At 36.8% G+C, this 15,553-nt stretch overlaps 1 protein-coding gene across 12 annotated transcripts in view; it reads left to right on the forward strand.

Annotated features, from left to right (window-relative positions):
* Nucleotides 1-15,349, forward strand: part of TRPS1 (transcriptional repressor GATA binding 1) — a 239,541-nt gene extending 224,192 nt beyond the window's left edge. For all 12 annotated transcript variants that reach the window (XM_072034373.1, XM_038174272.2, XM_072034379.1 and 9 more), the window contains 2 exons: nucleotides 4,333-4,455; nucleotides 9,055-15,349. In XM_072034373.1, the coding sequence (XP_071890474.1) occupies nucleotides 4,333-4,455; nucleotides 9,055-10,116 (1,185 nt within the window). In that variant the 3' untranslated portion in view covers nucleotides 10,117-15,349. The remainder of the gene's footprint in view (nucleotides 1-4,332; nucleotides 4,456-9,054) is intronic.
* The last annotated feature ends 204 nt before the right edge of the window (nucleotides 15,350-15,553 follow it).

A 15,553-nucleotide genomic window follows, 5' to 3' on the forward strand; every position in this document is an offset into this window, starting at 1 on the left:
CTGCTGTTTTATTGGCTAGCAAAAATTACTAATAATAACTCCCTTACTTAAATGAAGTTTTGTAACTAGTGAAAATTGTTTAAGGAGTTAAAAACATTGGCCATTCAGACTTGATGATATGTATACCAGGTTTCAGACTTGTTCAATTTGAAATGGTCAAGATATGAAACCATAAAAAATGTGAGTAAATACTCTGCATATCAAGGGTTGTTACGCAATTACATGCTTTCAGTATGGTTCTTACTTAGGGAAAACAGTAGAGAGATCTGCAATATATGTTCAGTGAACAATTACAAACTTTCATAGCTTAGTTACATAAAAAAATAATCCATTTGTTGCTTTGCTACTAATAAAATACTAAAATGTGTGCATACTTCCCCTTCCCCCCTGAGAGCAACACCACTGTGGCTGTAGGTTTGTTAGACAGTTATCTGAGAAACTTGAAATTCCCCTGTTCACCCACCTACCCCCACCCCAGTTTGGGCCAATCTACAAATTATAAACAGCTGAAGTGATTTAAATAAAGTTTTCAGTACAAAAACAACAACAACGAAAATAAGGTTACATCTGGGCTGAGAAAAAAACATGTGCCAAGTTTCAGCCCAATGTGATTTGAGACAATCGTGATGTTAAATGCCCAGACCCAGGAACTGGAATGGAAATAGAGACAGGCAGGCTCTTTGCTGCACTGGCCCCTTCAGGATTCGTGATTGTAACGAAGCGGTTATAAAGCTCCAGATGATTAAAGTTTGACTTAGTAAATACATATTTTATTTATTTAGACCCTTCTGGTTTATTCTTACAAGGATGTACAGGAAAATTTCATGAATACCTCCAGTTAGTGCCAGTGGCATTAATTTGAGACTGTGGCCTACCGTGATTACTTCTGTCAATTTACCTTTTCTGGGCTGATCTTAAGAGATCGTTTAACCATGATAAGCGTGTGTTCATGTTTGAAAGAGAGGAAAAGCTTCCATATTTCTTTCAAATGCTGGCTGAGGTTTGTTCTTAGCAGAACACTTGAACACATGGCTGGCGTTTTTGAGGCTGTGGGCCATCACCGCGGGGCAGATTGTACTGAATTGGAGCTCAAAGGTCAGCTCCTTTGTAAGACTACTGGAAAAATACAGCAGTATTATTACTGACTGATACAAAAACTGGATATGCAAAGCCAAACAGACTCATGAAGCACAATTATCATCACTAATTACCATCAAGGACAAAAATAAACTATTTGTCATTTCTGTTGGCTAATAAGCTTTATAAAAGTCTTGATATGGAAAGATGGAAAGTAAAGACCTGTGTTTTTTTTTTTTTTTTTTTTTTTGTGTGTGTTTTTTTTTTTTGTTTGTTTGTTTGTTTGTTTTTTTTTTAAGTAACCATATTGATTTGGGAGAAGAGGCCTTTAAAAACAGCTTCCATTTTTTCTTGAAGCCATGATCAAAAGGTCTCAGGTGTACAAGCAGATCAATTCTCTGGTTAGTGGGATCTGAGGAGTCATAATACGTTGTCTGATTCTACCCCAGTCCTGTTTCATCCCAGAAAGCCCATTTTAAAGCTCTGCGTCCCCACTACAAAAAGCTGTGTTAAACAACAACAAAAACAGCAAAGCAACAGGATTTAAGTTTTTCTAGAGGTGATTTAATTCTTACTTCATTAGTGTATGTTACTCTTTGTTGGAACACTTAGGCAGGGGAAAAATGATTGTGCATTTTTCTGTAAGGTCTTTAAATGACACAGAAGAGACCAACAAGGTAAAGAAAGATAAATTTACATTAAATTTAGAGACGGATGTCTAGCTGAATTTCTTTGGACTTCTAGAAATAGTTTGTATGTTCTAGATAAACACAGGTGCATGTTTTCGGTGCAGATAGCTGCAACTTGATATTTTATATCTTGTTGTCAGCATTATATTATTTCATTGCAATAGATACCCAATCTGAATCAGATCTTTCTCTATGTGAAAGTGAAAATGTAATAGGAGTTCCTTTTCTCAATGTTTTAAACATATACTATTTCCACATGGGTCAATGAGGATTTCAGTCTTGTAACACCTTCTGTCACCATCCAGGTGTATGTGAATACAGATTATAAACTCTAAGGTACTCTCTATATTGTGAAAGTCTGGGAAGACTTACTCAGATTAAGACTCCACTTGTTTAATATACCACACCACGAAACCATAGGCTGACAGACAAAAAGTAGGAACGGGAAGGAACAGTTATGCAGTTGTGTCTGAATCCTGTCCATATACAGTCATTTCCGCTTGGAAACTTCTCACCCTTCAAGTGGACCAAATTGGGGTTAGCTTAGTGAAGCTTTCATTGTACTCTTAAGGAAAATATTTCAGCAGCCAGGTGAAGTTTTGCAAGGATATGCAACCACAAAAAGATTTGAGAGCTCTAGCTCACTTGGAGGTAAGTGTGCCTTGCCAGAGTGAGCTGTGTCTTGAATACACAATGTTAGATTTTGTTGGCTGAAGGACATCAACTACTATTTATTTCTCCCCCTTCCCAAATTGAGAAAAACGTAGTGCGATACTGTTTCTGATTTAAGAGACATAGTAAGGAATGATGTAACAGAGTGAGAGAGAGATTATCTTGATGACAATCTAGATTTTATTGTATCACCTTAAAGTAGCACAACCTGCTGTACTAATGAAATTGTGTTCTTGGTTTGAAAGGGCAATTGTTAGCCTGACTTTGTGCTCACTAAAAACATTTCCCCAATCTTGTTAAATTATTGCACTCATTTCAGATTTTTATGGCTGTGCAGCTTACCAGCCCTCATTTCTTTACGTTTCATTCATTTTCCTTGTATTGATGATTAATGGAGGATGTCGAACGTTAGAGTGAGCAGGCATCAGCAAATGCAAGATCATAATTAGTTTAGCTGACGAGGGCCTCTGATAGCACTTGCATCTGGATGGAAAAATTACCCTATAGGGAACTGGCTGCTCACCAGGTCTTTTTAGTGATACATTGTGAAACACCCGATGAATCAAATGCCCTTTCAATGCCAAGAAAGTGTTCCAGTCTTGAAGCCAAAATTATGTCTGCAGAAAGCTTTCCATTTGAAATGTATCAGAGTACAATTATAACCATTGTATTTTTTTGGCATGAACACCAGTCTTCTACAGTATGGACTAAAGTTAAATAAATTACTTAAATTTTATGAAACCCTGAAATTTTGACTTATCGTGTTAGTAATTTTTAATTTATAATAAAATTACTCTTCTCCCAAGCATTTTTTCCCCATACTCGACCATTCTTATCTTAGATGCTGAAGCTGTCTTACTGATTTTTATTTTTCTTCACAAAAAAGGGAACAGAGTTGAAATTCAGATTTTCTTTTCAGCAGAAGAATTCCATTTCCTGCTTATTAGTATTTGTGCCCACAAACACAGCCTGACTTTTGTTTAAATGAGAAGTTTAATGAAATCATTACTCTGTAGAAAGAATTTAACGAGCAATACTCATAAACGTGTCTACTTTTAAATATTCTTGGATCATTATGAAAGCTGATGAATGCACAGCTCAGTCTGGTTAAAAATCAATTTGTATTTAGGAAAGTTGTACTGTGCCTTTCATTGCCTGAATAAAATAAAAGGAATATATCTATACATTGATGAGACTGTGTTTTCTGGGGTTTCAGGTGAAGTTTGAAAGATGTCACATTAAGAAAACTACTTTTATTTGTTTGGTAGAGGTTACTCCTTGTTCTTAGGGGGATGAAGGAAATCTATGCTATTTTATACTGATTTCAGAAGTAAATGGAAACAACTTGAACTGAATATTGTGTATTCAATTTATGAAGTACAATCTCTGTTAAAGGAATTGGTATGACACAGATACAAAATGCAATTAATTAACATGGTGGTTTTCAGGATTCCTGTTACCGATCACACTTTCAAATCAAGCAAACTAAAAAGAAATAATCTGTTGTGAAATGCAGTGAACAAAATAGGAGAAGTTTACAGAATGTTCTCTGTCAGCTTCCAGAGTGGTTTTCAGAATTTGCTGTTTAGAAACCATCATTAAATGCACAAAACCTGAAGTTCAAAAAGTTAAAGCTGTTATTCTGAAAAGGCTTTGGTGTTTCACACACCTCATCCATCACTCTAGGGTTAATTATAATGAAAATCAGTGGTGCCTATTAAGCACAATTGAACCTGACCTCATTATGGGCAGTGTGGTTTTATACTGTCATTGTTGCCAGTCTAGAGACAAAACTCCTGTGTTGATTTGTCCTAACTCCGCAGATCATGTGACTCACCTCTGACCTGTTTTTTTTTTCTGTTTTTTTTTTTTTTTTTTTTCTTCCCTATTTCAGAGACGTAGAGGCTCGGGTGTTTTTTGTGCCAATTGCCTGACCACAAAGACCTCTCTCTGGCGAAAGAATGCAAATGGTGGATATGTATGCAATGCGTGTGGCCTCTACCAGAAGCTTCACTCGGTAGGAAGAACTTACTAGTTTGTTCAGAAAAAAAGGGGTTATACAGCTAAGCTGGGCAGCTGTGGTCTTGTCTGGTTGTGTGATTAGTACCACTCCCTGGCCTGCAGTTAATTTCCTAACAGGGTTTTGCAGTATGGTCACTTTGGGATCAGATGTGATTCATTATGAAGCAGGCTGGGATGCTGTGGGTAGACGTGTTTGAGATCACCAGTGATGCATTTAATTATTTTGATACAAAATAAAGGGAAAATTATTTCTTTTCTGGGAATTCCATTTAAAGGCATACAAAATGTTGTGATGAAAGCTCTCTAAATTCAAGAGCCCTCATGTTCGTAATCAAAAAACAAAATAAAATTCTTCAAGTCAGAGATCACATCTATATCAAAAATATGCCTCACTGTGGTTCTTGTTTGCTTTTATTCCTTTTCCCCCTTTATTCCTCACATTAAATTTCTTAGAGATATGGGCTTTGGGTATTTTGGTTCTCTTTTTTTCTAAAATTCCTATAGTCTGCTGCAGGTTCTGAAATAATAAGGAAGCTACTCAGGTGATGGCACTCATCATTTTCTAAGAGAATTATTCAGCATCCCTCCAGATCAGGCATGGAATAAGTAATAATCATGGATTGTCTATATTGCTTTTTATCTTATCGACGCTTGGCTTGATCTTGAGAGATGTTGAATGCTTTGGTCCAGAAAAGCCATGCTTAAGTGTTTCCTTGGATCAGTGCCAAAATGCTCAGAATCTTCTAAGTTAAGACCCAATAGTTAAATGTTATCCCCACTATCTTTAACAGAAGTGGGAGAGTCAGGTGACTAGTTTTTGACTCATAATTAAATTTTTACAACATTCCCATGAAGTTAGAAAATAATACTGTTTTTCAGTAAAGGAAACTGAGGCAGCCATTTGGAGTTTGATGAGGCAATGTAACAATCTAGGCTTTGAGCCAAAATCAGAAATCCTATGTTTTGGGAGAGTGAATTTTCTTAAAACATTTTTTAGAAAGTCTATTTAAAAACAAAACAAAACAAAAAAAGGGTAAACTATTTCAAATGCATTGACACTCCAAGTGCCCAGGCCTCTATAAACTTGAGGCATATGCTTCTAAATCAATTAGCAGTTTCTGTGAATTGTATCCTTGGTCTTGTGTACAGGCCATACAACAATCTTGTTTACTCAAGACCACTTAAAAAAGAAAACTATTTCAGTTTTCAAAAGCAGAAAGACCATCACCAGTTGTAAACATTACCTTTGTTTTCTACGTCCTGTTGTTGTGAGGTCAATAACTGTTTTTTAGCTCCAGAACATCCCAGCCAGTCAGATGAAATCTGAGGGGGAGAAGATGAACTAATGCATGATTTCTGGCCAGCATCTTGGCTAGATCTTGCTGAAAGTATTATCTTCCTGGAGAACTCTCAAAGTTCTAGATACAATATCTGATTTAAGGTAAATTGATCACTCATGATCATCCACAAAGACTTTAAGGAGAACAGCTTGGCTTTGCAACATTAATTTGACATTTGAGTTCAGTTATTTGTAGAACTTCTATGGACAACCTCATTTTTTTCCCTTTTATAAAATACATTTCTAAATTATAGTGTTGGACTTTACCATAATTATTAGTATGACTCGCTGAATAAATGGAAGCTACAAGAATCAGTTCTGAATTCAAAAACAAACCTCAGATAATTCTTCTGAACCCTAGGGAACAAACTAATGTGCTTCCCACAATAATAATTAGCAATACTATGTCAAACTTCTTTTTATGCATATAGAGAAAGAGAAGGTGACTCAATCTTTTAGCTCCACTGTTCGAGCATGGCAGTAAGCTGTCATTCACTGGACATTTGACATTAATATCTACAATTGAACTTTGACCAAACAAACACAAAGAATTTAATTAAGCTGCCACTACTGTGGTACAATAGCAACTCCATTGTAAATTGGAGTCTGAAATAATCAAACAAATCTCTCCTTTGGGACACCATTTGAGACAATCCCATGTAAAGGGATACTCTTTAGAGTTACACTAGAAAGATGAAAATTTCTTCTATCTGCACGTCTCTTTACCCATCTACCTCTTCATGAAAAATTGCAGTGAGTATTTGTTGTATTTTTTGAATTAAGGAGTTTAAGATGATGCAGATATTAAGAAAAGGGCTGGTACTATAAAAATCCAAGGTAATAGAACTGTTCCCCTTCTAAGTTGCCCCATTAAACTAAATTATGCTACTCAGCTGAGTAAAATTATTCACCTATACTAGGTTTGCACCTTTCATAGCTACCTTTTAATTGGATTATCACTATCTAGAACTACTGTGCTCATTAGCAAGTCAATAATAAAGAATGTGTATAATACAGTTATCTCTACAATCCCTTATTTCACTGGTATTTAGTAAGAAAACTATTGTCTGTCATATATTACTAAGAAGTTGCAAACGACAAATGCAAAGATTGTAATGATTGCTGCTAGGAGTCAGGTTTCCACTTCTATGATACTCTTGAATAACTTCATGTTTTCAAAGTTTTTCAATCTACCTATGGGTCATTTACATGAAACTTGTCAAATTTCTCACTTTTATCTCCCTTAATGCAGACAAATATGTTAAGAAATGTGTAATAATATTCAAATGGTCAATTATTAAAGCAGTTTTAAAGCAGTTTAAGTGAAGAAAGCTGCTTCCAGTTCACTGAAAACATACAAAACGTTCACATCTGCTGACACAGAAAGATCTCTCTAGAATCATGAATTGGACAGCTTATATTTTGGTGCTATTCCTCATTTTTAATAGCTCTAACTTCGTCATGGAAGACTGCGTTTTGTTCCTTAGTGATTCCTTGGCTAAATCCTCAAACTACTTCTGTGAGGAGTTACAGCATATTATTCTAGGATTAGATATAAGTGAGATATAAGTGATGTCCTAGTGGAGAGGTCACACCAATTTCCCATTGTATCTAGGAAGTCTAGTCAAAATAATCTATTGAACTATTTGCTGATTTTTTTTAAATGTTACTTATATATTTGAGATGTTTCTTTTAACTACTAGCAGGATCAGATTTCACACCTGTAGCATGAAGTGTAAGGTTAAAAGTATTTCCAAACTATTGAAAGGATTTTCTCAAGCCATATGAAAGTGCTCTGTAGTGTATAAATAAAAGTTTAATGTGAGCAACATCAACAGATTTGTAAGTTCTCACACACCTTGTCAGCATGACAGCGTCATGAAAAGGTTAGGAAGTTGCACTGAGTTTGCAATAGAGTATATTTTAACATATATTAATTGGCCATTGAGTCTGCAAACTGCATAGCATATGCATTCTATGCATTATTTGCATAGAATTTACACAGAAAGTCTAATTTTTTCTAAATATCATTTTGCCTCAACTTTGATCTTTTTGAAGAGGTTGGTTGAGTTGCTATTTTTCTGAAAATGTTGCATATTAAAACTCTAAATCAAAGTGTATACTTCTGAATTAGATTTTTAATAAAAAATAAAATCTTAACAAGTAGCTGCACTGCCTAATACATTGTTAACTACTAAGAATGAGGTGACATTAGGGAAGTAAATAGGTGAAAGAGGAGAAGAAGATGGCATAAGGAGAGAGAAACTAGATCACTACAAGTAGTAGAGTGAGTGCTCTTCCAGCTCTGGATATTTTTATATTAATTTAAAGTTACAAATATATAAAAATCATATTACATTGGAGATACAGATTGTTTGGGGTATTGACTGTAGGCCAAAGTTTAACCTATACTTTAAAACAATGTTAAAAAGAAATTTTCCAAATAAACCATATAAGTGGAATACTGTGTAGGGCACTCTTCAGGTCTCCAACTAAAATAGGATTATGTATGCATTTGGACAAGACATTTAGGAAGAAATACAGTAGAGATGAAGGAGAAGGAGTTGATACCAAGGTCCCTTCATCCTTTTGGAGCTTAGGGAGACATTTTGTCTGGGCTTTCTTCATCTTTCTTAGTCCCTTTCCCACCAGCATCATCCTGCTCACCACCACAGTGGACTTACAGCCCTTCTGCTAGGTGATAGTGACCATGATCAGTAAGACGTATTCACTGTCATTTTCCATCCATGCTATAGAGGGTTGGGTGTCAAGGTAAGTATTACCCAATTCTTGTTGTAGTGTGATCTGTGCAAACCGCTGCCTCGTACCAGCTCTTTTGACATGGTGCACAGAAAAACGCCGATGCATAGGGCCATGCATCTCCCACCTCATCTCCAACTCTCAGCGCTGTCTTTCAGCATGTCTACCCCAGAATTTTTCAGGAGTAAGGGATAAGAAGTGCTTTAACAGCTTGGACATTTCATTCCCTTTTAAGTAAACAGGTATAGTATGTTGAAGACTGATGACTTAGTGTGATAAAACAAACCAATTCATAATTTATTTTGAACATGACAGGCCAGGTACCAGCAGTTTGGTTGACTTTCCTTATTTGTGAAAATTGTAATTCCCATAAAACTCATAATGTAGCTCTTCACAAAAGAAAAGATAAATGTGCATGAGCATGGTCTTGCAGATTTGTTTAATGTCTCTTTTTTTTTTTTTCCCTTTTGTTCATTATGCGTGTGTTCCATGCAGACTCCCAGGCCTTTAAACATCATTAAGCAGAACAATGGTGAGCAGATCATTAGGAGACGAACAAGAAAGCGCCTTAACCCGGAGGCACTTCAGGCTGAGCAGCTAAACAAACAGCAGAGGGGTAGCAGTGAGGAACAAGTCAATGGAAGCCCCTTAGAGAGGAGGTCAGAGGATCATTTAACTGAAGGTCATCAGAGAGAAATACAGCTTCCCAGCCTCAGTAAATATGAGGCCCAAGGTTCATTGACTAAAAGCCATTCTGCTCAGCAGCCAATATTGGTCAGCCAAACTCTGGATATTCACAAAAGGATGCAACCTTTGCACATTCAGATAAAAAGTCCTCAGGAAAGTACTGGAGACCCAGGAAACAGTTCATCAATATCAGAAGGGAAAGGAAGCTCAGAGAGAGGCAGCCCAATAGAAAAATACATGAGACCTGCGAAACACCCAAACTATTCACCACCTGGAAGCCCTATCGAAAAATACCAGTACCCGCTCTTTGGACTTCCATTCGTACACAATGACTTTCAGAGTGAAGCTGACTGGCTGAGATTCTGGAGTAAATATAAGCTGTCTGTTCCTGGGAATCCACACTACTTGAGTCATGTGCCTGGCCTACCAAATCCTTGCCAAAACTATGTGCCTTATCCCACCTTTAATCTGCCTCCTCATTTTTCAGCTGTCGGATCAGACAATGACATTCCTCTAGATTTGGCGATAAAGCATTCCAGACCTGGGCCAACTGCAAACGGTGCCTCCAAGGAAAAGAGTAAGGCACCACCAAATGTAAAAAATGAAGGTCCCTTGAATGTAGTTAAAACAGAGAAAGTTGATAGAAGTACTCAAGATGAACTTTCTACCAAGTGCGTGCACTGTGGCATTGTCTTTCTGGATGAAGTGATGTATGCTTTGCATATGAGTTGCCATGGTGACAGTGGACCTTTCCAGTGCAGCATATGCCAGCATCTTTGCACGGACAAGTATGACTTCACAACTCACATCCAGAGGGGCCTACACAGGAACAATGCACAAGCTGAAAAGAATGGAAAACCTAAAGAGTAAACCTTAGCACTTAGCACAATTAAACAGAAATAGGTTTCCTTGATGGGAATTCAATAGCTTGTAATGTCTTGTGAAGACCTATAAAGCACTTCATATAGAGAGCATGCCTTATCCAATATTAAATCCCTTGTTCTTTTCTTTTTCTTCCTTTTTCTTTTTTTTTTTTCCTCCTAATTTTTTCTTTTAAATGAGTGGGTTACCAAGAAAAAAAGAACAGTTGAATGGTGGCCAGAAGGGGGAGAAGATAGTGGTATGGGACATGGCCAACCAAAGCTAGCCAGAATGCAGTGAATTATGGCGATTAACTTTGAGAAAATTTTACCGGACATTTAATACCTTTGCTATTGTGTAAGAGACATAACTGGCAAGAGTGCAAAGATGTGTATATGTATATACTGCTGCAGGGGTATAGTGAACATATGCACATTGTATATAAGAACTAGACTTGTTAAATATACAGATGTTAAAAGATCATTTTCTTTTCTTTAATTTGGGCTAATTTCTGCCCTACAACATGCCTTAGGATCACCTTTTCCTCAAAGCTTTGGCAGCAATTTCATCTAGATGTTTCTCAGACTCAGCTGATTTTTAGCTACCATTTTATCACTACATTCTTTCTAGCACACTTTAGTCTAGAAAAACCATTTTTTGCAAGTGAAGTCTCTAATACAGAAGCCACACTCAAGGTTTAATTTGCATAGAACAAGGTAACCTGCTGTATTTTATTTTAATATATTTTAATATATTGCGTTTCTAAACCTTAAAGTCTAAGGTTACTTCTCCACAGGCTTAACATTGCTATACATACCAGTCAATCCCTTCAGTAGACTTATACCAGCTTTTGCTAAGTAGCATTAAATGTCTTCATAGTACTTTTTAATACTTAAAGCTTTGTAAAAACTATCCATGAAGGGAAAGCTCCTCAGCATAACTGCTCAGGGAAATAGGGCTAAATAACTAAATATTAAATAATTGGTTAAAGGTGCTGTTAGACGAGCCTCCATGCTTGCTACAAGGGTGTACAAGAACTGACTTTAATCATTTTCATTATAGTGTCCCAACCAGTAGTTTATTATTTTGCCACAGGGATGTAGAAGATATTACAAGCTACTGGATGCACTGTCAGATTAACTTATTTCATTAAAGAAGTTGGGAGAACAAATAGAAAAAAACCTTATTTTTCTAGTAAATATTAATGTATTACATTTCAAATAATGGTGCCTGACATATTGAATAATTATTTTCTACAGTGTACGTATGCAACAAAGATATTCCATCATGCATTAGAGTCAGTTCTGGCTCTGCCTCGCTGTTTACATTTGCAAATGTAGCAAACAAGGTAATGAAGCAACTATTTCTATTGCAGTAGGTATCTTTTTTTCTGTGTGTGTGCATTAAAGTTGTAAACGATAACATGAAATGAATGAAATTTGTTGATATTAATGGTATGGAAAAACAAGAAGGAAATGAAAATATTTTTATGCCTACTTAGGAAAAAAAGGGTAGCACTATTCATTCCAAGTACTTTTGTATTCTTAAGCTCTTAACTCACATTGTTATGCTTAAAATGATAAACATATATCCTCTTTTTATTGCTTTGTCTGTGTTTCAGAAGAAACATTTCAGAAATTATTTTGATAAGTGCTGTTTGACGATGCAGCACTGATGTTTTATTGCATTCTGTAGTAGCATTGCACTCCATTTTTACAATATTACGCAGTTGCTTTTTTGTTTTGTTTGGGTTTGTTTCTTTTTCGCAGTGCAGGGTCTTAGTTCCTTAAGGTTGGATGGCAGGTGTAGCTCAACTGGTTCATGAATGTTGCAGCGAATGAAGTTTAAAATGTCTTTCTGATATTATGTTGTCTTTTATTTCTCCATTCATGCATTTTATTTTTTAAAATGTTCTATAAAGATATCTCTGGACTAAGTCCTCACTTGAGATTATATGTAAAGGGTCCTATTCTGATCTCACTTACATGCCGCCTTTCTCAGATTTTCATGTAATTGAAACTAAAGCATCATAAAAAGAAAAAAAAGTTCTTGTATTTAACTTACCTGAATCTCACCACTCTCCCTTCTAGAATTTGGTGCACTTATAAGATAGTTAACCAAATAGACAGGGAGGTGGAAGATAAAAGGAGAGGTGATAGGAAATGTCTTATAGGGGTTGGCAAAAGGAAAAACAGGGAGGAACTGGCCTAAACATTCAGCACTTTGATAGTCTTTAGAAAAATGATGTGCCTAAAGCAGCCGGCAATGACCATCACCATGCATGAGAAGCACTTACGCAGCTGATCTCCAAAGGTCTTGCTGACCTTGGCAGTATTTTAGGTGTTACATTTTCACACAGATGAAATGTTCTTGCACAGTTTCTCTGATTTGTTAGGCACAGACAGGCTATTGTTCAGCATTAGGCTTGCATGCCTTCCTGCTCCACACATTGCTTCTATACTGGTGAGCAGCATATGGAAAATCCCACTCAATCTGTTCGTGGTTGAGTTCTATAACCCTTTAATAGTGTTCTAGGTTAGCAAAGGATATTGGGCCACATTCTTTTTCTTCTATTTTTAGATGAATCTCCTGCTTGATACCAGTGCCGGACAACGTCTGGTTATGTTTTTACTATTGTTCTCCAGTAATAAGTTCTGACTTGGTTTTTGTTGATTTATTTTTGTTGGGTATTTTTTGTTTCTGTTTATTTCTGTGGGGACTGAAATAGATTGCCCTCGTTTTGTTACGTCAGGGTCCAGTGTGTGTCCTTTTCAGCTTTTCCAAGAAACGTTAGGCTCACTTAGCAGTAATTTTATTGGCTTCAGAGTTAGCTGCCTGCCGGTTATCAGTAGTTACTGTTTTGACTTACTTCTTCCAAGACCTGCCTGTGGCTTCTTCATGGATGGAAGCTGCATCTTCATGGCAAAATATTTTATGGGGGACATGCGCGTTATAAAACTTGAGCACCACCCTGTACTACATAATACCTCTTGCTACTCAGAAGTAAGAGGCCAACAAGGAGAAATGCACCCACCAGGGTTTGGGGATGAGAAGAAATGAAATCTTATGAGTGCAAAGAACAAGACAGAGTTTGGGATATTAATAGTACACCTAGATGGTGCAAATAAAATTTGAGGAAAGTTCATTGTTCTTGCCATGACATATTGAGATGTTCTAAGATTTGTGCTTTGTAAGAAATGGGATTTTGCCATAGCCTGTTCTCTTTGATTGGGATGTGGGGAGCACAGTTTTGTTTCTTAACAATAGAGAGGTGGTTCCATCCCTTTTCCAGACTCCCTTCACAATGGATATAAAGCAAAAGGAAAATAAATCCTGGCACTGAAAAAGAAAAATCTCATGTAGTAACTCTCAGGTGGAAACCAGTGTTAGCGCACACAATTAATTACAGCACCCACTGCATTTTGATCAGCTTACAGCACTAAAAGTTAAACTTCACGGAATCATTATTTGTACTCAACATCCCAGTGTCTTCAAGGTGTTGCACTTCTCTCACCAGTGAATGGTTGTTGAAGATCTGAAAATGTATCTCAGATTCAATCCCAGACTAAGCAGAGGGTTCAAAAACAGAGCATGTGGTATCTAAACTTGCAGAGCAGGGCAAAGTTTCCATTTTCTAAAGAATGAACAAACACTGTGTAGTGGGAACCCTCATGCAGCATCTTCTGCAAATCAAACTGTCCTCCAGCTATCACTTCATGGCTCCTGCCCCCTAGGTTAATGCAGTAGGAGAGGAAGGTTTTCCCGAGCACAATTTCAGTAGTTCAGGTGCTAAATTCAGTGCTTTCCAACAGAAGTTTTGCACCTAATTGCCTCTGTGCTGATGAAACTCCTCCCTGAAGTTTTCATGGACCATCCAGAAAGGCCAGGAGTAGGTGAGGATGGTGCTGGATATACTGCATCTTTGCTTTGGCTAAAAGATGTACTGGTGCACTTGCTGTCAGTTTTAAAACAGAGAACACAAGAGAGATCTCAAGCAATTGAGGCACACTGAGGTAAGAGACTGTTGTTTTTTGTTTTTCACCTAGAGGGAGAGCAGGACAAAAGTGACCAGTGCTAATTGTATATAGTGCTGAAACGTAGTGGATGTGCAGTGGGGAGACCTGATTTGACACTGTGGATAAGTGCTCAGTTCAGGGACAGACTTTCAAGTCTATCTCTGGATGGGACATTGTTGCTCTGTAATCAAAACTACTTGCTTTATGTGCTGAGGATGTTGTCTACTATCTGCTCTTTGCCCAGGATGTATGAATATATTCCCATTCTCTCTCCTGTATTGATTTTTCTTGGCTAAGTTAACATGCTAATTCCTAATACTGGTCAGGAAAAGCCAAAGAGATTAGAAGTTCACTTCTGTTCAGCCAGAAGGGTAGCAACATTTCCTTCTGCTTCTGTGGAGACAGTTATGCTTGGCAAAGGATAGCGAGTAATTTGTCAACGTATCCCAAATGTGATAGATAAGTGAAAAATCCCTTCTAAAGTTTTTTTTATTAACTTAAGATAGGCCGAGTAGAATGATTTGCATAATTTCCTCACCCCAGAATAGGATTCCTCCTTACCCTCTTCTTCACAATTTTCTTTCATTCAACCAGCTCTGGAAAGCTAGCAGTTGGTGAGATGCTACCTATACGATAATCACATATAATCCTGATTTACCTCTTTTTAAGAGGATAAAAGACAATAATTTAATGGTTCCCAGCCAAATAAATACTTTTTTTTTTTTTTTTTTTTTTTTTGAGTACACTTAGCAAAGTAAAATGCTTAGAATTAGCATTGTAACAGCAACCACAGTTTTCTGTGCTGTATCCTATCATTTTGGTGTCTGAGCTCTATGTAGAAGGAGAACAGGAGAAAAGGAAACATCTCAAAATGCCATTGTAAATTTAGCTTATAGAAAATTCACCAGCAGGAAAATGAGAAAAAAAAAAATAAAAATAAAAAGTACTTAATAAAGAATGACTTCATGTTGCTAAAAACCATCATTAAACTTGTAGCCCTGATTTGACTCTAGAATGTTGGCTCTTATTGTTTTGTCCTTACAACACATGGATGTGTTTGTTTTTTTTTTTTTTCTGTTTTGTTTTGTTTTTTGGTTTTCATAGTGCATGTTCATTTCTACTCACAAACATGTTCTTGGTGTATTTCTTATGCAAACAATCTTCAGGCAGCAAAGATGTCTGTTACATCTAAACTTGAATAATAAAGTTTTACCACCAGTTATAAATCAGATTCATGTCATTGTTTCTGGGGAAAATGTAATGTCACAGTGTCACTACATAGTGGGGTTGGGGAGGAAGGCAATCCAGAGTTGAGCTGTTCTGAGAGCTTGACATGGCCTTACAGCATCTGTGAGTAAGGGCTGATGATTTCGGAGGCAAAGGCAGAATTGCACAAGCAATGAATGCATGAAAAGAAAAGGATCACCTTC

This window comes from Anas platyrhynchos, chromosome 2 (genome assembly GCF_047663525.1).
Source record: "Anas platyrhynchos isolate ZD024472 breed Pekin duck chromosome 2, IASCAAS_PekinDuck_T2T, whole genome shotgun sequence".
In the NCBI taxonomy this organism is placed as follows: Eukaryota; Metazoa; Chordata; class Aves; order Anseriformes; family Anatidae; genus Anas; species Anas platyrhynchos.